The 24,683-nt window shown below is 39.5% G+C and overlaps 1 protein-coding gene across 7 annotated transcripts in view; it reads left to right on the top strand.

Moving 5' to 3' along the window:
- Nucleotides 1-24,683, top strand: part of L3MBTL3 (L3MBTL histone methyl-lysine binding protein 3) — a 129,332-nt gene that overhangs the window by 17,684 nt on the left and 86,965 nt on the right. For 5 of the 7 annotated variants that reach the window (XM_042939796.1, XM_042939801.1, XM_042939800.1 and 2 more), the window contains 8 exons: nucleotides 6,794-6,910; nucleotides 13,651-13,762; nucleotides 14,135-14,209; nucleotides 15,688-15,847; nucleotides 17,219-17,351; nucleotides 19,424-19,508; nucleotides 21,641-21,732; nucleotides 23,860-23,964. In XM_042939796.1, coding sequence (XP_042795730.1) covers nucleotides 6,809-6,910; nucleotides 13,651-13,762; nucleotides 14,135-14,209; nucleotides 15,688-15,847; nucleotides 17,219-17,351; nucleotides 19,424-19,508; nucleotides 21,641-21,732; nucleotides 23,860-23,964 — 864 coding nt within the window. In that variant the 5' untranslated portion in view covers nucleotides 6,794-6,808. The remainder of the gene's footprint in view (nucleotides 1-6,793; nucleotides 6,911-13,650; nucleotides 13,763-14,134; nucleotides 14,210-15,687; nucleotides 15,848-17,218; nucleotides 17,352-19,423; nucleotides 19,509-21,640; nucleotides 21,733-23,859; nucleotides 23,965-24,683) is intronic. The other 2 variants (XM_042939803.1, XM_042939802.1) reach the window with 1 other exon arrangement.

A 24,683-nucleotide genomic window follows, 5' to 3' on the forward strand; every position in this document is an offset into this window, starting at 1 on the left:
TTAGGGCAAGAAGATTGTAATAAAAATGAGTCAAAGTGACAGTGAACTGTTTCACAGAGGGGGGCTTTGGAAGTAGAATACATCTGAATAGGTGCCAGCAGTAATGGTGTCTGCCTTCAGTAAAGTCAGTGGCTCCTAACAATGGGTGGCTCCTAACAATGGGCGTCCACAGAAGCACATTGGACATCAGAAGCCTTGATTTTAGCCATTTCCGGCCATGATATGAAAGCTAGTGGGAATCAAAAGCTGCATTGGTGTATTTGCTGGATATGTGAACTCCAGAGTGGTCCTTTTTGACGTCAGCAGTGGCTGGAGATCCTTAGGATTTAGAAGAGGTTATTGGGAGGAAAGTGGTAGATCTTGGCTGATAGCACAGAGGATCCCTCATGGGGCACTTTTAAGGTACTTCTTAGGAAACCTCGGCATCGTTAACAAGAGATTTGGGATGAGATTTTCTGCAGAATGAGAAATGCTGTCTGACCTGCACTGTGAGTGACTCTGTTACCTACCTGCTTTTTATGGTCCGTGGAATATAGTTCTACATGGGATTGTGGAATAGTGCCAGGTGACAAAGAAAACATAAAACCTGTGCTTCTAAGAAATGTGCTTCGTTCTTAGGAACCCAGCTAATTGCAGTGAAAGGACTTTGTATATATGCAAGTGCGCACGCTTATGGAGGCTGAAAACCAGAGAGGGAGACTTAGGCTGTCATGAAGAAGCAGCTTCTGTGAAAATCATGCTGGTTGATGGCTGTTCTGTCTGATGAGGAGATGATCGAAAAATACCTGATCTGTCCTAGCCTTTCAGACTTCCTGTGGTAGTGCAAGTAGCCATTTTGCTTCAAAATCAGATAATGGGAAAGACCACATGGTAAATATTCTTATGCTAAAATATTTTATACAACTATTCACAAACCCTAGAACAATGAAGGGAAACAGTTTTTTAATAAATTTTAGATATGTGTCTATACGCAAGGTACACTGTATAGCATTACCAGTGTTTTGTATTTCCCAAAACGTGTCATGGGCATTTACTGCAGGTTTTGTACTTTCCTGTTTCTTCTTTCTGCTCCTTCTAGTCACAGACAGGATTTTGCTGTTGTGAATTTTATGCGTTTGTGTTTTGGGTGGGAAATTCGGTTCCTGTTGCGTACGTGTCTTAATGACAATTTGTTAATACGCATGTATTTGATAATATTTCATTGAAAGGATACACATTGCACTGATATACATAAATCAAGCACTTTGACCCTGGGAAACTGGTTTCTGGATTTGTCATGCCTGAGTAGTTACATAGAGAAAAGTTGGTTTAGCCAGATTCTTAGAGGGATAAGACTGAGACAAGACAGGACAATGGTTGGGGGAAAAAAGCCCAGGATTGGAATCAGACTGACCTGGATTCAGATCTTGGGTATGCCACCAAATATGCTTTTGGGTGAATTACTGAACTCTGCAACTCACTTTCTTCAACGTATACTGGAAGGATAATAGAACCCATCTTTTTGTGAGACAGAAATAAATGAAATAGTATATATAAATTGTGCTTTGAATCCTTTTCTGGAAGGTGAAATGGAATTAATAAATTACAAAGTATACGTATTATGTCTGACACTGAGTACCTGGTGAATAAATGTTATTGTAATTAAAAAAGAACAGTAAAACTTTTCTTTTCAACGGATCATTTGGGTTTTACCCAGTTTATCCACCAAGGGAAAAATTATTCTGTCTCTCTACTGTCTATCAAGAAAAAGTTGCCCCTCCTACAGCACTTACAAGGGAAGTCAATTTTGTTGCTGATCTCAAGTGAGGTAGGAGTCCTAGAGACCGTAAGGACAAGCCGTAATTCACTTACTAATTCACTATTTCTTAAATTAATCTCCTTCAAGCCTTCACATCTTAGTTCCTCTTTTGAGGATTAAGTCCTAATGGTAGTGAAATCCAGTGCGTCTTCAAATTCAGACTGTATAAATTTTGAAATGATCAGAAATAGACTTAATATATAACATTTGACACTGGCTCATTTAAAGAGGACAAAGGAAGAAAGAATATGGAGGTGTCTAATAAACTTCAACAAAAGATAGCTATAATTCAGAGAAACACAGGTTTATTTTTTTTTTCTATTGACCATTTAAAAATAAATGTATATTCTATATCTAAAGAGACTGCCCTTAAAATGTATTTCTTTTATGGAATTTTGCAAGCACACACAGAAGTAAGATGTAGTATAATAAACTGGGTCCCTCACACTTCTTGAGAATTACCAGCACGTTGCCTCTTTATTTTACCACTTCACGCTCTTGACTGATTTATGGCAAATTCCTAACTTAATCATTCCATCTGTCAATTTCAGTTGACAAGCATGAAGTCCCCTTTTAAAAGTGCATGCCGTGATCATCCCTCTAGAAAAAGCAGCATTTTTGTATATCATCAAATAGCCACTGGCATTTAGGCTTCCCATCCTGTCTAACCATCATCTTTTTCTTTAAAAAATAGGTTAAGGATGCCTGGGCGGCTTAGTTGGTTGAGCATCTGACTCTTCATTTCAGCTCAGGTCATGATCCCAGGGTTGTGGCATTGGTTGGGTTCCACACTGAGCATGGAGCCTACTTCAGCTTCTCCCTCTCGCTCCCTCTGCCCCCCTCCCACGTGCACATGTGCGTGCTCTCTCTCTCTCTCTCTCAAAACCTAAAATTAAAAAAAAAAAAAGTTTAAATCAGGGTCCAAACAGATCTATGAATTATGATATTGTGATTTATTAATGTCTTTTAAATACCTTAATCTAAATTTTAGATTTCCTCTTCCATCTATTTGTTTGTTTGTTTGTTTGTTTGTTTGTTTGTTTTACTCTGTGCCTTCTGTGCATGTATGTGTCCATGTGGCCAAAAGCCAGTTTTTATCCTACACAGCAGTGGCTCTCATACTCTTTGGTCTCAAGTCTCCTTGACACTCTTAAGAATGATTGAAAACCCCAAGGAGCTGTTGTTTGTATGGGTTATATCTATTAATATCTACTGTATTCAAAATTAAAATAGATAATTTAAACTATGTATTTACTTTTCAAAATAACAGTAGCAGACTCATTATATTAACATGTGTCTGCACAATTTAAATGAAATGTAATCATAGTTTCCAAAATTAAAAAATGAGAGAAATGGCACTGTTTTACATTTTTGCAAATCTCTTTAATGCCTGGCTTAATAGAAGAGAGCTGGATTTTCATATCTGCTCCTGCATTCAGTCTGTTGCAGTATGTTGTTTTGGTTGAAGTGTGTGAAGAAAATCTGCTTCACACAGATGTGAGTTTGGAAAAGGGGAGGAGTATTTTTTTTCATTTAATGGTGGACATTCTTCTATGATACTACACCAAAAGTTGACAAGTGGTAGTTTCTTAAAGGTAAGTTGCAATGGGCAGTCTGAAACCCTAACAATGAACTTTTCATACTGTGTTATATTAAAATCCATCGGTCTGTCACGTATTTTGATTGGATGCTTTACTTATGCATAATTTTGTGACATCAAGCATTGGTTATTTGGAAAATACTGCATCACTGAATTATGCAAATCTCCCAGATGTTGACATAGGTCAAATATAAAATATTTAAAAAATCCCTCTCATCAATATCACCACCCATCTTCTTAGAAAATATGTAGCTACTGGGAAGCTCTCAGGCTCATGGTGGTAGATACACATTTTCCGGAATCATGATTATCCCTTGAATGTTCAAATGGATCTTCAGCAACAAATGCTGTCAGTGTTTTCCTTGATGTCAACAGGTTCGCTTCGTTTGTTCTTGACAAAATATTTGCCAAATAGCCAAACCCGAAGAAACGTAGTTTGTTAAATAAAAATGCACTCCGTGAAAAAAGCAGCTTGTTCAACTTGCATCTCAGACAGTTCACAGGTGCTTTCCCTTGGTACTCTGACGCACCAGAGCGCTTTATGGGTGCTTTCTATTTCACCACACAGAATGTTAAAAAGATACGTATTCAAATATCCAGACTTAATGAAAGTTACTATTTTGCTTCATCAAGGATGCTGTTTAGCGAAACCAGCATTTGTTTACCATCAGTACCTGGCGGTAAAGGCTGCAATGACTGCTGCCTACTTGGGAGCCGCTACTCCAGCAGTTTTACCCACTGTTGCTTTTGTACCATCCGCGCAGATGTCAGCATAGCGCAGAAGGCAAATAATGTGTTAGTATTTTTATGAAAATGATTCTGACTTCTTGGACCTTTTGAAAAGGTCTCAGGTCTTCCCAGGGTCTGTGGACCACACTTTGAGGAATGTTGCTGAAGAGTTTCTGACAGTCTGAATTTTACTTCTTATATTAAAAAAAAAAAAAAAAAAAATTATGTTTGTTTATTTTTGAGAGTGAGAGAGGGAGTGCAAGTGGGAGGAGGGGCAAAGAGAGAGGGAGACACAGAATTGGAAGCAGGCTCCAGGCTCTGAGCTGTCCGCACAGAGCCTGACATGGGGCTGGAACTCACGAACCATGAGATCATGACCTGAGCCAAAGTCGGATGCTTTACTGACTGAGCCACCCATGTGCCCCATTTTGTATATTTTTATGGTGTGATTTTTACGTGTTCCTTTGTCTCAGGTATTTCCTGCAAATGGACTTGATCAGATTAGGTTTGATTTTGTTTTTTCATGGCAAGACTACTTCCTAGATGGTGTTGGGTTTGTATTCTTAGTAGTCATTGATAGCCATTGCCTGCAGCCATTAATGTATCAAGGATTGAAAATGGTAATGTTTCAGTTCTGTCATTCCTTTTTTATTTATTAGCAGGAATTCTTTCTAAACTGAAACTTCCTCTCGCCATTGATTTGCGTTACCCTGGAATACAGTTTCATGGATCTCATGCAATATAGACAGGATAAATCCTTGTTTCTTTTTCCAGATAATGAGTTGGTTCCTGTGTAGTCTTAAAAGGTGATCAGTAGGTGTTCTTGGTTTGTTGGTTTGTTTTCAATGTCAGTATGAACTCTTAGATTTAAACTTATTTGATGTGTTTCAATTCATGCAGCTACTATTCTTTGGCCAGCAGGAGCCTCTTGAGATTGGTTTCTAAGTTCTTTTGATATGATCTCTGTTGTCTTTGATAGCTTCCTTGCTTTTTTTTTTTTTTTTTTTTTGACAAGAAGTTCCAGACTCATCTTGCACATTTCCTGCCACTGAACAGAAATCAGCCCCTTCTCTGGGAAGACCTCAGAGAAGTGGTATTTAGAGGCCACAGTCTGAGCACTTGGCTGCTCATCACTGTTGATTGGTGGTTGTTTCTAGATTCTGTCAGTGGGCAAGGCTAGAAAATATGCAATTTTTTTTAAGATTAAAATGCATTAAAAGATTAAAATTTAGGGACACCTGGGTGGCTCAATTGGTTAAGGGTCCAGCTTTGGCTCAGGTCATGATCTCATGGTTTGTGAGCTTGAGCTCCACATCGGGTCTCAGCTCTCAGCGCAGAGCCTGCTTCGGAGCCTCAGTCTCCATCTCTCTCTGTTCCTCCACCACTTGTGTCCAAAAATCTGTAAAAAAATTTGTTTTAATGTTTATTCAGTTTTGAGAGATAGAGACAGAGTGTGAGGTGGGGAGGGGCATAAAGAGGGAGACACAGAATCCAAAGCAGGCTCTAGGATCTGAGCTGTTGGCACAGAGCCTGATGCAGGGCTCGAACCCATGAACCATGAGATCATGATCTGAGCCGAAGTCAGATGCTTAACCAACTGAACCTAGGACTTTAATCCATCTTCCATTGCTTATCAATGACACCAACATAATTACTACTTTTATCCCATACCACATAGACAACAGTCTCAGGATAACAGTCTCAATACAATTACTAACAATATGATTATGGAAAACTGTTTTGCAGTTTAGAAAAATGAAAAACAGATTATCACAGTTTAGCTAGTTGACTTGGTTTTCTTAACATAGCCTTATTATTAGTGTTTGGTGTATATTTTAAGACTGTTTTCCTATTTTCCAGAACCTCAAATTGGTGGATATCTCAACTGAATTCAAAAAATCAATTTACTGAGAGTCAATCATACCATGTATTTGTTGAATTGACACAACAAACTTACTGACAAATTAGCATAGATGATAGTCCTAATGGACTGGAATTTTCTTGTTCTTTTTTATCATCAAAAAGGTTTCATTTTGCTTATTAACATTTAATGTCTTGTCCTTTATCCATACCCACTCTGTCATCAATATCTTCAAACAACAACAACAAAACCCCCTACTTAGTGGGCAAGAAATTCTGTTGATATATATCATGACTTTTTGTTTTAAGTGAATGTGCTATGAAAAGGTGAATTCCTTTTTTAAGAATAGAAACATTGACACTTTACAAATTTTAGGTATATTCTTTCCTCTTTAATTTACCAGGGATTAGGGGGTGCTTGGGTGGCTCAGTTAAGTGACTCTTGATTTCGGCTCAGGTCATGTTCCCACGATTGGCATGATTGATCCCCGTGATTGGCTGTGCACTGACAGCACGGAGCCGGCTTAGATTCTCTCTCTCCTTGTCTCTGCCCCTCCCCTGCTCATGTGCGCATGCACACTCTGTCTTTCTTAAAGTAAATATTTTAAAAAATACATAAATTTACCAGGGATTGTACTAGAAAAAATGTTAGTGATATTTTCGAAGCACTTAATTCTAGATCTATGGATATGGGATATTGTGATCAAGACAATTATGTAATTAAGGGAAACCAAAGCAGTGACCACTAAAATAAAAACTGATTTTTACGTACAGTATTTAATGATCTGCCTTTTTCCCCCTTCCAGGTTCCAAAATAAATCATGACTGAATCTGCCTCTAGCACAAGTGGTCAAGAATTTGATGTATTCAGTGTTATGGACTGGAAAGATGGAGTAGGCACGCTACCAGGAAGTGACTTAAAGGTAAGCTGTCTTTATTAAATACAATTATCTGTGTGTTCATCTGTGTGTTATTTGTTAAAAGGAGTTTGACTACATATGTAAAATAAGAATTAAAAGCATTAAGCATGATGCTCTAGGTCTTATATGATACTTAGACCTCTACAGTAAATTTTCAAGACAATTTGGAATGTTGACAAATTGGCCGAAGTCTTTGTCACTTGGGGTGGTGGACGAGAATATTTTGGCATATGCTTATTTTGCAGAAGTCGAATTATAGCTTCCAGGGGATCACCCTTGGTTTGACTTTATCATGACGGACAATAAATATGGAAATGGTAGGCTTAGAAGACCTGGCTTCATATATTTTGTAATAATGAACTTGAGAACTTTAAATGAATAACCACATTCCCTGTGCCCTAGTTTTCTCATTTGAAAACTGGATAATGTTAAAATATTGAATAGACAGGACTATTCTCCTCCCTTAAATTATTTATACGATAAATATGAATTTTTATATAATCATTTGTTCAAAAGCTGGTCCTTCCTGTAAACCAGGCTGCTTTTATATAGAGGAGAACTCTCTTCAGAGAATGATGCTTCAGTGTGCCTCTTTACTATGTGCTTATCCTTCCCCTTTTCCCAAGGCTTCCCGAACCCACTCTAGACCCACCTCTGCTGCCCTATGAAACAGTTACGCAAGCACTCATCCAGGAAGCCAGTCCACCCCACCTCTCATTTCTAATTTGCTTTTGCTCTAATCCTATCTCTGGGACCTTGAACCTGTCTGTGGCCTTTTAGACTTTGTTTGTACTTGGTCACTCAGGTTTTTGAACCTCTGATCACCCTAACTGGCTGTCAGTTGGCTTTTCCCTCTAGTGCTTGATGTTCTGGCCTATCTCGAATAGAAATTCCTGCCCCCTAATAATTGGCTTCCTGGAATCCAGTGGCTACTTGACGAGTATTTCAGCCAAGCCCAACCTAGTTCATCTTCAGTGGTGAGATTTGGACAGTCTGTCACTGGAAAAATACCCAGATTTTAGTTGGGTTAGGTTGAATTAAGTGCAGTGTGCCAACATATCTATCTGTTTAGCTTAACAAAAATATCGCAGTGAGGTTCAGTGAATTCTGAAAAGGAGATACGGTTTTTAGTTTTAGTTCTGTATGTCCTTGAACTAGTCAGTCAGTCTCTTCAGGCCAGTTTCCTCTTTGGTAAAATAAGGAATTAAATGAATACTAAGGACTTTATCTGCTCTAACATTCTCCAAATGTTCATCTGGATTAGATACGATGGGAATTGAGTGCTGAAATTTTTCAGAAAGAAAAACCATTCCAGACGCTCATAATGTCAGCCTCATAGTAGCTATATGAGCTTTGTCAAGTTATTTAAATTCCCTAAGTTTCAGAATCTTTATGTATAAAATGAGGAAATAGAATCTATGTCACAAGGTGGTTATAAGGATTGAAAAATATAACATATGGAAAACATTTAACAAATTGTATTTTTTCTGGCTTTGTGATATATTATGTAAATTGACTTTTTAAAATTGCTTTATTCTCATATATTGCTTGTACATTTTTGTCCCTTCTTCTCAATAGCTTTTTTTTTTTTTTTGATGTCAGGTGGATGATGAAATTTATAATTTTTGTTCAGTTAGGTTTTGAACTTTCAATCCCTAAGAAATTTAAATTGCCTAAAGGTTTTCTAAGCAATAGATCTTAGGAATTAGCCTATTACTTTTATTAAGGTAATCAGGTAATTAAGTCACTTAGTGGGTATTATAATCTGGTTTATTTTATTTGACTTTTAGGCTCATCTAATTATGTGGGTAATTTCCATGTATCCAGTTCACTTCATGTACTGTAGACAGTTTGAAACCCCACTTCTAAAAAAAAAAAAAAAATGAAAAAAAAATTTCTGCTTCATAACCATTTTTATCTGAAGAGATTCAGATAGTCAATTGATTGTGTTAATTTAGGAATCTGAATCACTTGCTCCTAATATTAATATCTGAGTTGCTTCAGAGATCTGATTGAGAAATTGATTTTTCACAAAATTAAGATATTAAAAACTTTGAATAAAGCATGAAATTTGCTCTTTCACATCATGCTTTGCCTACTTTACATTATTTTTTTTTAAATTTTTTTTTTAATGTTTATTTATTTTTGAGACAGAGAGAGACAGAGCATGAACGGGGGAGGATCAGAGAGAGGGAGACACAGAATCTGAAACAGGCTCCAGGCTCTGAGCTGTCAGCACAGAGCCCGACGCGGGGCTCAAACTCACGGACCACGAGATCATGACCTGAGCCGAAGTCGGCCGCTTAACCGACTGAGCCACCCAGGCGCCCCCCTACTTTACATTATTGAAACTACTTTTTTGTAGTGGGTGTAGGCATGTAGATTTCCTAATAAACAAGGTGCTATCCTAAGACAAGAAGCTCAGGTTAGTTCAGCCAATACAATCAGCTGCTACATAGAAGTCAGTTTTTTATCATGTAAACAGGTTTTTATATGCTTCGGTTTATTACCATTTTGAAAGTATGTTTCTCTGTAAAAGCCTCATGATTGCTGGCCAAATTATATCACTCTTCTGCTTAAAAACTTTTAGCAGTTTCCTGTCTTTCGTGGCAAAGTCAATCCCCTTAAGTTTACCCCAGAAGTTTTTGGTGGTCTGGCCCCTACTTTCCCCTGGCTGCGTCTCGTTTCACTCCTCAGTGCCATCTTGTTTCCTTTCCAGCCCAACTGTCTAGTTGAAGGCTTCAAACCTTCGTTCCTTTATACTGTTTCCCTTGCCCCTTTTCAAGGAGGCTAAACAGCCTTTATATAAAACAGAGCGCAAAAACTTTTTCCATTCAGGTGCAGTAGGGGAAAGAATAGAGAGCTTACTCTCTGATGAACACTTTATCTGTATCCTTGTATTTAATCCTTTCATTTAATCCTTTTGAGGTAGTTCCTATCATTGTTGTCAGTTTACAGATGGGAAAACAGAGGCCCAGAATGGTTAAATCATTTGCTCAAGGTCAAGATAATTGGCAGAACTAGGTCTAAAGCCAGGCTTTTCTGATACTGGAATCGATTCTCTTACCACTAGTATACTATAGTCTAAAGAGAGAAAATGTTTTCATATCAAAAGAGATACAGAGAAAATGTTACAGCGATTTAGAAGAGGTATCATTTTAGCTGGAGGGATCAGGAAGGCTTCGGGGAAGTAGTTGTCATATGAGCTTCAGGTACCCGAAAATAGGTCGGCATCTATATGAAGACTTTTGTGGGTCAGGGACAGCAGGCAAGAAAGAGAAGGGCATCGAAAAGAAGGACTAGCATAAGAAAGTATAGTGTTAGGGGAGAACAGCAAGTGTCCAGGGGCCTCCTTGAAAATATTATAGTCATTAACAAGACATTTTTGTTTAAGCAAGCTTTGGAAACTGCACCGTTGCCTAATTATTCTATAAAATGGCAAATTAGTATTTGTAGACTAATATCTCAGGGCCAGCCATAAGAACAGGCAGGCAATGAGCGGTAGCGGGAAGGTGCATGCTGGGGCTCCCTGTCCCTAAGCAATCTCTCTCTCTGAACTTATAATGATGTCTGAAACTTATCCACAGAGGATTATTCCTCTGGGTCATAAGGATTTAGCCATTTGGAATCCCTCAGTAAAATGCAGATATACTCCTGAGAGCGATAGCATCTTATCTAGTAAGAATAGTTGCCACTTAACTGAGAGCAAGACCCTGCGGCAGCAGGGCAGAAACCCAACTGGAAACACTGTGCTCATAGTACACGGTTTTGCTCGTTGTGATTAATGTTCAGAAAACTTTAGTTACCAAATATCTTTGCCCTTAAAACAGATTGGTAAGTAGAACTCATATTTCGACATTGAAAGTAATAAAACAAAACAAAAATACTAACCTCAGCAGTGTCTTTTAAGGATCTGTTCTTAAAGATAGGCAAAAAGCAAAGGATCCTTTGCCTCTACAAGCAAAAATAAAGAGAATTGAATCAATTAAAGGTAGTTCAAGCCAGGCCAAACAAACCTTTGCAGTCCCTTATATCTTTCAGGCATAATTGTTTTCTGATTGACTCAGATGTTTCCACTAGTAGAACAAATTACAGTGTCAGCTGATGTGTTTGATGTACTTATTTAATAAATTTCTTTTGTAGAGTTTATAATTTTGATGTTCTTGATTTGGAATGGAGTCACTCAGTAGATTGTTATGCTGCTTTTTGGATGTCTAGGTTAAAAGAACTCATAACTTTGAAAAAAGGAATAAAAGTGATTATTTCAAGTTTCCATGGCTCCAAAACCATTCATGAAAGCATTACCCATTTCTGAGTGTTTTATTGGGGGGAAAAATGTTAGGGAATGTGTCAGTCTTTCTGGAATGCTATCTGTGGAACTCCAGTAATGTTAACAGCACCTAACAACCTATGTTGTCCAGCATTTTCAGCAGTACTAATATTGTGAAAGACAGTAAATCCAAGTTGAGAAGCCAGAAAAAAAAAAAAAAAAAATTGATCCCTGTGTTTTTTTTTGCATATGACAGGATACTTTGAAAACACTTTGCGGTTAATTTTTGAGGTAAAGTAACTTGGTTAGAGTAATGTTCTTTACTTTTTCAAGGTTACAGGATGCCTTTGAGACTATGATGAAACTGAAGAACCCTATTCCCAGAAAAATATGTATGTGTCCATGACATCATTTTGTATGAATTTCATGGGATTCTTCAATCCCCTGAAGTCCAACTATAGATACCTGACTTGCAGGAGTTAATTGTGTCCCTAAGTGTCATGACACCTTTCATTTGTGCTTTGGCTATAGGTCAGTTACTGGCAATAAACATTATAAGGAAAAGACAACTAGGATTAATTGTTGTATTGTGGGGATATTACCTTTTAACTTTGAAAGTATTTGAGCTTAAAGCTTCCAAGTGTCGTAACTCTGGATTTTTATTCAAAGATTCCACTCGGTGGTGTTCTCTTTCTCATTGTTGGAAATGCAGGGTGGCTTACAGTGTAGCAGTAATTTGGAAACTTACACCACAGGAGATTCTCCATGTGATGAAAATGGTGCTATTTTTCACATTTTGTATTTTTCAAATAAGTATCAATTAATATTGACATCTAATAAAAGTAAAATTACCTACCTGGACTGAATTATAAAGGTGATGCCTAATGCCTTTTTAAACTTTGATTCAGAATTGATTTTCTGTGTTCTTCTTTACTATCATTAATTAGTAATCATTATGGCTTGTTTTTTCTGTTCTTGCCCAGTAGATGGTACTGTCAGCTTTATTTTGAAATATTCTGTTTTCAGAGTGGATCATTTAAAAATTTATTTTCCCCCCCAAAAGTAAAGTTATATTTAGCTCCTTTCCTCCCAGTTAACTTTTTGCCACTTCCTAGCCTGACATTTTTAGGCGAACACACTCAGTATAGTATACACATGTTACCTGGGAACTTGTATCTGAAATATGTAATAGAAGAAACCATTTTCACTTTCCTCAACTATTTCAACTTCTTCAGTCTAAAAAGCTTTTAATTATTGTACACTGTGTGCATACAGTTACTTAAGGTGCTGTTTTTACCTGGTGGAAAGAATAATTAGTAATTTTTGTTTCAGCTTTTTCTGACTTGTACTCTGAATCTAGTTTGGTTAAGTGAATGATTCTGTTGGCATGTTGACTAAATAGATGTTTTAGATTGCAAAATGGAAGGTCTTAAGCCTAACTGCTACATATTTGCATACTCCTATATTTCTGTGAAAGCTCTAAAAACGTTAAGCGAAAAGTCGTATAATCCTTTTGAATTGTGAACTTTCCAGTTCTTCGTCAACTGTCAAAATTAGTGGATCCCTAATATCATTCTATTTTATGGGAAAACAGAGGAATATGGAAAACTTTGAACTTCATCAATAGGAGAGTACACCTAGTTGTTTCAAAGAGGATGGAGGGGTCCCTGCACATAGATAGTGGGTAAGCCTTCAACATGCACACATAGTACACCAGGATGTTAGAGGAACATACTAGGTTTGCAGCTTGCCATGAGGTGAGAAGAAATTTTCAACATTTGGGGTCAAAATGTCCATGAAGTCAAAACGCCTGTACTTTTTAGTGATAGAATTGACCTGTAGCTAGCAGATTTGTTCAGATCTCGTAGACGTTACCTGTTGTTTGGAGGATTAGAGGTGAATGGGGTGGAGAATTCCAAAGAGCAGTGAGAGAAAGAAGTGGAGAGTTGGGGGTCACATGGCTCACACTTCAGCCTTCCTCACCTACCTCCGGGAATATAAGGATATACACGTGCAGATCATTATTTCCAGAATAGAGATTTCCTTCTCTTGGACTAGGTGAGCTCGGGTGAGATAAGTTGATTCCCGGGAAGATAGTAATTCTCCTTTTAGTAATTTTGGTTACTAAGGAAGAAATAATATGAAGTAGGAAACAAAAGTCCTAGCAACAACTGGTGTTCAGAATTATAGGCCACATTAAGTGAGCTGGCATCTCTATAGCACAGTGCAGGGCTGGTTGTATGGTACCTTAAGAAGTACCTTGCTGCTTTGTTCTCTTTTTACTTCCCCGAATCCCCAAATCTGTAAAATGCAGAGGGCTTACTGCTGGTAGAGGGCTTACCTAGATACAGTTGCTCAAATGAACTTTTAAAGTATAACTAATTTGCTTAAAGACTTTATGTGTCCACCATGAAATGACTACTGTCCTGAGCACCTTTGTAAGTTTTGCCTCTTTCTACCATATTGTCGCTAGTTTCGGGTAAACGAGTTTGGAGCCCTGGAAGTTATCACAGATGAGAGCGAGATGGAAAATGTTAAAAAAGCAACAGCTACCACAACTTGGATGGTACCAACTGCTCAGGAAGGTAAGACTGGGTCGTCTGCATTGCCATTTTCTTTCTTTTGAGAGTTTTAAAATAAGAATTACCTAGGTTTTACAATAGGCTGGAACTTTGAAGATCCTGGGTGATTTTCATGTCACGTGTTCTTAGGTGAATTTCTATAACAAAACTCATATGGAACCAACTTTTATATTTTAAAATAACTATAAACTGTCTTCTTTCCTAATGCCAGATCTGTAATAGCACAAGGTTAATTGGAAATTATTACCAAGTAAATCCAGTGTTGCAATAGCCTACCCAGGTGATTTAGCCAAAAGCCTGCCACTTTTTTCTCATCTACTCCGATGGTTGTAACTAACACCTATATGCTGATGACTCCCAAATCTATATCTCCAGCCCCGACCTCTCCCCCGAGCTCCAGGCCCGTATTTCCACCTGCCTACTGGACATCTCCACCTGGATGTCCCACAGGTACCTCAAACTCCACATGTCTGAAATGCGATTCATTTTCTATTTCTTTCTCCCCTTCCCCCAAACCTGCTCTTTCTTCTGTAACCCATATTTCAGTTGATGGTAGCACCATCCCCCCCAGTGGACAAGCAAGAAATCTAGGAGTCATCCTGAATTCGTTCTCCCCCAGCCCCATGGCCTGTTACTCCATCCTGTTGGTTTTTATTCCCTAAATATGTCTCAGATCTGGCTTCTTCTACTAATGACCACTGCCACTGCCTTAATGTAGGCCCTTAGCAGCTCTCACCTGGACTATTGCAGACTCCTCCTCGAGAATCACTCTGCTTCTAATTTCACCTAATTTATCCCGCACCTTCAAGTCAGAGGAACTTTTGTAGATTGCTTTTCTGACACTTCACTGACTTCGTACTGTCTCTTTAGCTGAGCCTGCAAGGATCTGGGTGGCACGCGTCCACCTGCTTGCCTTGTCTCTTCGCTCTCTGTTCTGTTCTCTGTACACCGTGTTCTGGCAGTGCCAGCAGCACTGGGTTCCATGGAATTCTCTCAATGCATCATGTGGTTTCACACTCCCTTGCCTTTGCTCTTGCTGCTGCTTCTGGCTCAGATGCCGTTTCCCTCTTTGTCCAGTTGGTTAATTTTCTTGGCCTTCCAAACCCAGTTGAGGCTTTATATCAGAAAATCCTTCCCTGACCTCACCCCAGGCCGAGTGAATGACTTCTTCCTCTGTACTACTCCTGGAACTTGTTCATGCTTTGATTACTGCATGTATCACATTTTATTATAAGTATTGGTTTTCTTGTCTGTCTTCTCCTCTAGACTGTGAGCTCTCTGGGGCAAGGTCTATACTATCATTATCAGTGTCTAGCGTAAATTGGCACCTAATGTTTGCTGAATGCATGAGGAGCCTAACAATTCAGGGGAAAGGAAGTGTGAGTTCCTAAATGATTTGGGATAATTACGATTTAGGAGATCTGCTACCTTCAAAGTAAACTAGGTGTCGATTTAACCAATTTAGTAGAAAAAACCCACTCCTCAAAAGGTTGTAAACATGAAATAACATACATAAGCCTTTTTGTCAGATACATCCATAAAATAGGATTCTGCAGATTACTAACAGTTTCATCTTCCAAGTATAGTGAAGTATAGTAACTGTACTTCAAGTATAGTCAAGTATAATGAAATTTTATTTTACTTTGAACTCTGTAGAAGAAGCCTTAGACAAACTTTTATCTTTCCTGCAGAGTATTTTTGTTGTGTAAATGATTTGAGTGGTTCCTGCCAACCCCATCCTCTTCTCCCTCCCAAGCACAGTAGGTTGGTCATTCATTCATTCAGCAAATATTATCTTTTATTGTGTTGCTAACAAAATTATTAGAAGGAAAAGTTTGTGTTTTGGAATGTTTTCTGTCATGGTTCTAATTGTTTTTTTCTGTGTGTGTTTTTTTTGTTTTTGTTCTTTTCCCCTTTTCATCTTCTAGTCTTTTCAGAGAAGACTGGGATGCCTTTCAGGTTGAAGGATCCAGTGAAAGTAGAAGGGCTTCAATTCTGTGAGAACTGTTGTCAGTATGGCAATGTAGATGAGTGTCTTTCTGGAGGAAACTATTGCAGCCAGAATTGTGCCCGGCATATCAAAGACAAGTAGGTTTTTGCCCTGTTGCATCTATAAAATGGGTTTTATTTTATTTATTTATTTATTTTTAATTTTTTTTTTTTTTTTTTTAATGTTTATGTTTGAGAGAGAAGGAGACAGAGTGTGAGCAGGGGAAGGACAGAGAGGGAGACAGAATCTGAAGCAGGCTCCAGGCCCCGAGCTGTTGGCACAGAGCCCAACGTGGGGCTCGAACTCACAGTCTGTGAGATCATGACCTGAGCTGAATTCAGATGCTTAACCCACTGAGCCACCCAGGCGCCCCTATAAAATGGGTTTTAGAGTCCAAGGTGCTAAGGAATACTGAGGCTCCCTGACATCTGTCACACCTTCATGCTCCTTTTTTCCCCCAGAGACTTTTCCTTTAGAGATCTGTGGACCCTGATCCCGTTACTGGACCTCCTGACTTCAGTCATGTCTGATCTTAGTTGTACTGCTTAAGTCCTACCTACAAGTACAACCTCTGCCTCTTTATTTAGCCTTTTGATTCCAGTGAGTGCCCCCTAGCAAGAGAATATTTAAATTTCTCTGGGCTACGTACATTTTGATGGCGCTGATGTTTATGGAAACAGAGTTTTGTTTTTATGTTGGGGGGGGTTCTTCAGTAACTCAGCTAAAACTCCACAGGTTGGGAACCAGCTGACTGAAGATGGCCATAGAGAGTGGCTTAATGAGTCACAATACTGTAGATTTCTGTAGACTGAAGATTATGAGACAGGGACGTCCGCTGTGGCTGGTGGTGCTATGTGACTCGGCCATCTGGGGACTGTCTGACAAAGTTCAGCTTCTCACCGAGGTGTATTTCTTCATATAATTGTCTAACACAAATAAGTGACTTGACACTTATATTTTAGTGGAATTTCCCAGGTATTTTAACCAGGGTAGGCCTGGGAATTGTCTGTTTTTGCTGGCCAACTTTTATTTTACAAAGTTATACTTGGCCTTTTTTAGTTGCACTTGTCATTGTTAATAATTGCTAGATCTTTGCATTAAAATTGCCCCGAATACTAAAATATCTCTAAGTAATTGATTCTTTTATTAGTATGGATGGCAGATGTGAAAGACCGATCATTTTAAACTTGTTAGAACCTGTTTCACATATAGTACTGATCCCCTTTTGAAATTAATATATAAGCTAGTTTCCATTTTCTGCTTTGAAGAGTCATATATGATAATGGTTTTAGGTGTTCCTTAGCTATGATATCCTAATGCCTACACTCTTCTCCTGGTGGTTAAATGTTTTTCCTTCTCCTGGTGGTTAAATGACTTTTTTTTTTTTTTTAAGTTGCATGATAGTCACCATGTAGATGTTTGACAGGTATTGTTTTCCTGTCACTATTTTGGGTTTATAAATACAACAGAGATCAGAAGGAAGAAAGGGACATAGGAGAGGACAATGAGGAAGAAGATCCTAAGTGTAGTCGGAAGAAGAAACCAAAATTATCTCTGAAAGCTGACTCCAAGGAGGATGGAGAAGATCGGGATGATGAAATGGTTAGTATCTCTGATGCAACTACCAAAGAACTCAGGGTACTTTTTGTTGTTGCTGTTGTTTACTTATTTCTGAGAGAGAGAGAGAGAGAGGGCAAGCTAGGGAGGGGCAGAGAGAAGGAGAGAGAGAATCTGAAGCAGGCTCTGAGCTGTCCGTGCAGAGCCCGATGCGGGATTCAAACTTATGAACCGTGAGATCATGACCTGAGCCGAAGTTGGACACTTAACCGACTGAGCCACCAGGCGCTCCGATACAGGGGCACTTCTTCAGAGAGTAACACCATGGTCAAAGGTGCTGGCTCTGCAGCCAGTTATCTGACTTCCAGGGCTGGTTCCATGACTCTCTGTGTTACCATCAACAAATTACCTGTCTACCCTCTTTGGTATGGCACTGTCTGCATATCAAAATGAGAATAATAAATAATAATACTCCTCCCTTAGGGTGAGGAAGTAGGATGTGCTGAAATTTATTACTGGAGAGAAAAGGCAACAGCAAAACCTTCAGTTGTACAAATGAATCTTTAATTCCTCTTGATGGCGAAAAATGTCAATCCCATTTTGGTAAATTGCAGACAGATCTCATAAAACTATGTGAGTAGGTAGAAAATGGCATATAAATGTCAGGTATATTTAGGGGAAACTAATTCCAAATGTGCTAATTAAAACATAAATATTGCTAAAGTACATATTAATGGTCCTATACGAAAAGAGAACTTTGAGGTCCTGAAGCATTTCCCTTCAGATCAATACTGAGCAACCAATTATTTGCTAGTCTTTCTTCTAGGAGCTGGGAACACAGGGATGAACAGCATAAGGAGAACAGGGTCTCTCCTCTCAGGGACATCACATTCTTTTAAGGGGACATATAATAAACAGGAGACGTGTCAGCCTATGATAAATGCTACGGTGAGAAGTACAGGCGGGCATGAGAGTTGATTCACTGCTTCCAGTTGGGTTCTCAGGGAGGCCTCCCAGAGAAGGTGGCATGAACTCTGTGATCTTGATAATAAGAAGGAGCCAGGTCTGTTAAAAGTAGGAGTGAGGAGCCCCCTGGGCAATGGAGTGGCTAGGGAAGAGTCCCTAAGGTGAGAACATGTGTAATATGTTTTGTTGAGGAAATAAAGACAATGTGGTTGACCCTTACAGGTGAAGGGAGGGTGGAGTAAGGTGAAGCTGAAGAGGTCCAGCCTATGTAATGCTTTATGATAAACCAGAATAATGGGGTTTCATTCTGTTTTGTGTGGGCTGGGACTGGAAAGTTGAAGGCAAGGGAATATGTTGATAGGGTTTACGTTTCCAAGTGATGGCTCTAGCTTTGATGTGTGACAGTGAGAATGGAATCAAGGAAGGCTGTTAGTTTATTGCAGTAGACTAGCTGAAAGGGCTGTGTAGGGTAGAAGTCACTGATTTCAGGGTAGATGTTAGAGGCAGGGTCATCAGGAAAGAGGAGTCAGGAATAACTCAAGTTTTGGCTTGAACAGTCGACTGGATAACGATGCCATTTATTGAAGATGGGAAGGCAAAACTGGAGCACAGAAGTTAGAGTCCTTTGGAATCAGGAGTTTGAGATGCTCGTTAGGCTTCCAGGTGGAGATCCCAGGTGGGCAGTCGGGTTCGTGAGTGTGGAGTCAGGGACGAGGTCAGGGGATATGACTGTGGATATTTGGCAGACAGATGATGTTTAAAACCCAGGAAGAGGGATTCGATAGAGAAGAGAAAGGGACTGGATTAGAGGAGACATCAGCAAAGGGACTGAGAAAGACGGGCCAGTGGGGTGTGAGGAAAATCAGAACAAAGTGGTCAAGGAGCTACAAGAAGAAAGTGCTTCAAGAAGGCAGGAACAGTATCTGTGCAGTTCCAGAGTGTAATTCTTGGAAACGTTCCTATTTGGTAATGACCTCAGGCCAAAAGCAACACAGTTCTCATATGACCTATATTCTTACTTTCTTTAAAACTTACAAAGTGAAATTGAAGAAAAGTACAAAAAAGAATAATGCTTTCTGACAGCTCTCTAACTTTTCGTTGGTGCCAATTTCATGAGCTTGTAAAATCGTGATTTCCCTTTCTTGCTGTAGGAAAACAAACAAGACGGAAGAATCCTGAGGGGTTCGCAGAGAGCCCGAAGGAAAAGGCGAGGTGATTCAACTGTAATAAAGCAAGGTAAGTTGATGAAAGAAATGGTTTACTTGTGACTTTATGAAATGGAAAATATTTCACAAAGGTAGACATTTTAGTCTTAATTATAATGTACACAAGGGCCATTAAGGTATTGTTTTGGGTCTTTCTTTGATTAAATTTTGTCCATAAAAAGCGGGGTTTGAAGAAGTAGATAAAGAAAAAAATGGAAATGAGTAACTTTTGAATAATGTCAGTGCAAACTTGAAAACATCTTCCTATGTTTTTCTGTTGAGTAGGTTTTTTTCTCCTTCTGTGTGTTTTCTAAAACCTTTGTCCTTATATCCTAAGATTTTAAGTTTTTTTTTTTTTAAGTTTACTTATTTTGAGAGAGAGCACAAACAGGGGAGGGCAGCGAAAGAGGGAGAGAGAGAATCCCAAGCAGGTTCCACACTACCAGCATGGAGCCCGATGCAGGACTCAAACTCACAAACCATGAGATCATGACCTGAGCCAAAATCAAGAGTCAGACGCTTAACTGACTGAGCCACCCAGGCGCCCCTAAGATTTTAAGTTTTTAATGTTTGATCTCAAACTTTAAACTCCTGATGTGGAACCTTTTTTGCTTCTTTCATTGTTCCTCGGGCAGCACTTTGTTTTCATGACAAATCCAGTCCTCGGACCCTTTCCTTTTGTACCTGACTGGATGAACTTGAACTCCATGTGCATCATGGCCCTTTGGCCACTTCCATGGAGGCCTCAGCGTCCTCCACCAGGTTTTGTCTTGCCTTGTTGACCCATAGCATCTGCCTGCCAGCGTGTCACGTGAGGTCACGCCACTCTGTGCAGCCCCACTGCCGACCTCTCTGTTCATGCTGTCCCTGCAAATCGGGGCCGTGAACCCAGTGCGCCTTTTACTGCGTGGACGCCTTCCTGTCTTGTTCATCCCTCCATTTCTCAAATAAAGCGTGAACTACTCCCACCTGCCTCAGGCACACAGCCTGGCGTTTACATTCTCGGGGGACATGACCTTCTGTTTTACATCACTGAGATTAGAGGGGGGTAAATTTCTCACTCTGCTCTCTGCCTCACAAATGTTTTAACCTTCTTCTCTTCTACCTTCAGGGCCCTGACTCTTTCTGGAACCTTGTTCCTTTAGTCATTTATTTTTCCCTGTTAGGTATTCAGATATTTTTCTCTTCGAGCTCCATCTCAGCCCGTTCACATCTCATCCCCTAAATACCTTTCTCCCAGTTTTGCTACCCATCAAGCTATTATGCTCTTCCCTCATTTCTATTATCTGTTAAATTAACCCAGAGTAAAAGTGATACTGGCTGGTTGCATATCTTTACCACTTCTGTATTCTTTTGCTGCTCAAAATCTGGCCCTTGCTAAATTGATATCCACCCCACCCCCCCACCCCCCACCCCCGCCCCCAGATTAGCAGCCATTCCCTAGGTACTCAGTGCACTGCCCTCTTCCCAGTCCTCAGCTTCTTTATCTCAGGAAATTTTTTTTTTCCAAATATTTATTTATTTTTGAGTGAGCACTTGCAAGCAGGGTAAGGGCAGAGAGAGAGAGAATCAGGGGATCCAAAGCAGGCTCTGTGCTGATAGCAGCGAGCCTGATGTGGGACTCAAACTCAGAAACTGTAAGATCATGATCTGAGCCGAAGTAGGACACCTAACCAACTGAGCTACCCAGGTGCCCCAGGAAACATTTTTTTTTAAGTTTATTTATTTTGCAAGAGAGAGAGAGAGGGAGTGCATGTGCTCAAGTTGGGGAGGGGCAGAGAGAGAAGGAGAAAGAGAGAATCCCAATGCAGGGCTCAAACTCACGAACCGCGAGATCATGACCTGAGCTGAAGTCAGACACTTAACCGACTGAGTCACCCAGTCGCCCCTCAGGAGGCATTTTTTGATCATCTCGTTTCATGATACTGTTCTAGCTCGGTTTCCTGCCGTGTCTCCTTCTTTTATTCTAAGTTCTTCTGCACCTACCGTTGTAACTGGTTGTACACCACAGTTTACTTCTTAGCTCTCGCTTCTTTGGGAGGCCCGGGAAGAGGCTGAGAAATACCGGGCGTGGTAGTAGTCGGGGAAGTGAGACTTCACAGGATACCCCTTTGACTTCCTAGATTTGGAAACCCTATCATCTTCGTCTCACTTGCTTTTTAGGCTTGCCTCCTAAGGGAAAGAAAGCCTGGTGCTGGGCGTCCTACCTGGAAGAGGAAAAAGCTGTGGCAGTGCCAGCAAAGCTGTTCAAGGAGGTATGGGCGCTTCTAGAAAGCATTGTCTATAAGAGAGAAGACTCTGGAATTCTGATCTGGAATTAGCATTGATGTTTCCAGTATGTGTTTGGGAAATGTGACTTGGGATCATTTCTCAAGCATACTGTTTTCATGAGTGTATTTACACGGAGGAGTAACTCCAAGGGCAACTGACGTGCATGTGTACTCACAGTCCTCCAACACACACGGATGGGCCCACATGCAGACGCACATGCTCTTTCGTCTCGACATTTACTGGGATTTCACTCACGACTTTTAAGGGGGATTCCTCTACTGTTGCTGCAAAGCTAGTAGATAAAGAAAAACCGGCATGAAATTTCGTGTCAACATTATGGCTTTGGGAGAAACAAAAACGAGTGACTGAGGTTTATATAATTTCTCAAGAAAACCCTGAAAGCAAGTTACCGTGTTACATTAACTGTAGTAAAAACATTTTGTCATAAGTGATTTAAAATCAGTTAGAATTATAGACACCAAGTGAAGTTCTGAGTAGGGGCTGCTGCCCCTGGGCTGAAGCAGGGGGGTCAGCAAACTTGTTCTGTGAAAGAGCAAGAAGGTATGTGTTTTAGGTTTTGTGGGGCATCAGGTCTCAGTTGCAGTGACTCAGTTATGTTGTTGTAATGAAAGCAGCTATAGACGATATATAAATGAAGGGCTACGGCTGTAGTCTACTAAAACTTTACTTACAAAAACAGGTTGAGGTTTGGAGTTGACCGAGAGAGGATAGTTTGCTGAACCCTGATTTAAATTATTTAATTATATTTAATCATGGTACATGATAAATCTGTTGATACCTTGGAATATATGCATTAACATAGGGAGTTTTTTGTTTTGTTTTTAAATTTTTTAGTGTTTTATGTGTTTTTAAGAGAGAGCGAGCGAGCATGGGGGAAGGAGAGGCAGAGAGAAAGGGAGACAGAATCAGAAGCAGGCTCCAGGCTCTGAGCTGTCAGCACAGAGCCCGAAGCGGGGCTTGAACCCACGAACCACAAGATCATGACCTGAGCCAAAGGTGGACGCTTAACCAACTAAGCCACCTGGGTGCCCGGACATAGGGAGTTTTAAAAAAGTGAACGGAGAGTCGATGTTATAATGATTACATCTACATTGAGAATATTATTTAAACATAACTGTAATTACATATGAACTTGTTCTATATAATTATTTTCTGTAACTTTGATTCTTTGTAGACTAGACCTTTTTACATGTAAAAAAAAAAAAAAAACTTAAATGCAGCTAATTACTCGAATCAGTAACACAGTCATGTAATCGACACTATAAAAGTACCAGAAGAATATGCAGTATGTCCCTCAGAGCCCTGCCCTCCAGGTCCCAGGTCTGCCTCTCCTGAAGTGATTATCATTGCTCCCTCTTATATTCCCTTCTCACAAAATTCTGTGTCCAGATCAGCACAGACAGACACAGATCCTGTCCTCCCTGTCGTCAGCCAAGGGGTAGCATACGTCACACATACCATGTGTGTTTTTTTAGACTTTGTTGTTTTTTTTTTAACTTAGTTTGGAAATCTCAGTTCGTTATGCCCTTCTTCATTCTTCTATAATAGTGCATCGTGTGGCATCTTAGGTCTGTTCCATAACAAGTTAAGCTACTCCCTATTGGTTGGCTTATGTGTGTGTGTTAGTATAGGACACATATCATACACACACACAACACACACTTATGTTTTAGTGAATAGCCTTGTACACCTGTCATTTTGCACACATGTGGATATCGCTGTGCACTAATTTCCTAGAATTAGAATTCCTGAGACAAACAGAACGTCCTCTGTTTTATAGATATTGCGAAATTGCTACGGGTTGGGCCACTTTAATCCCTGCTCGTGATGTACGTATGTGCCTGTTTCTCTAGAGCTTTGCCACCACTGTGTAATCAAACATTGTGATCTTTATGAATCCGATTAGGTAAAATATATTTGAGTGTAATTTTACTTTGTATGACTCTTACGAGTGAGGTTGAAAATCCCCTTTCTTTTGGATTTTTAAGAGTTGTTTATGTATTTGGTTAGTCTTTAAGAACGTTAATAATTCACACTTTAATTAGGCCTTCAGGATAACATACTAAAACTGCTGTCATTTTGCATTTTAGTATCAATCCTTTCCATATAACAAAAATGGGTTTAAAGTTGGCATGAAATTAGAAGGTGTGGACCCCGAACATCAGTCCGTGTACTGTGTCCTCACTGTGGCTGAGGTAAGTTTGCTTTGTCTTTATTTTTGCAATAAAATGGTGGTTACGGGATTTTAATAATGGGGAAAAGTGCCATCTGTTAAGTACTGCTCTACACCAGGCATGATGCTTATTGCTTTGTACGTGACCTCATTGAATCTTTGTAAGATTCATTTATAAGCTTTGCAGGTCCTGTTTTTTCATCCCTGTTTTATTGATAAAGGAACTGAGGTTCAGAGAGGCTAAGTGACATATACAAGGTCACACAGCCTCAAAGTGGTAGAACCAGGATTTGACCCCACGCTATCTGACTCCATAGCTTTGGTCATACTGTGGTTCCTTAATATAAAAAAACAGACCAATAGGTACTTATAAACTTTTAATTTTTTAATTTTTTGTTTTTTTTGTTTCAAGTTTTATTTAAGTTCCAGTTAATTAACATATAGTGTACTGTTAGTTTCAGGAGTAGAATTTAGTGATTCATCACTTAACACATAACACCCAGTTCTCATCCCAACCAGTGCCCTCCTTAATGCCCATCATCCATTTATCCCATCCCTCCACCCTCCTCTCCTCCAACAACCCTCAGTTTGTTCTCTACAGTTTGCCCCTCCCTCTTTTTTTCCCCCCTCTGTGTTCATCTGTTTTGTTTCTTAAATTCCACATATGAGTGAAATCATATGGTATTTGTCTTTCTCTGACTGACTTCCTTCGCTTAGCGTAATACTCTAGCTCATATACTT

Source organism: Panthera leo, chromosome B2, assembly GCF_018350215.1.
Source record: "Panthera leo isolate Ple1 chromosome B2, P.leo_Ple1_pat1.1, whole genome shotgun sequence".
NCBI classification, from domain to species: Eukaryota; Metazoa; Chordata; class Mammalia; order Carnivora; family Felidae; genus Panthera; species Panthera leo.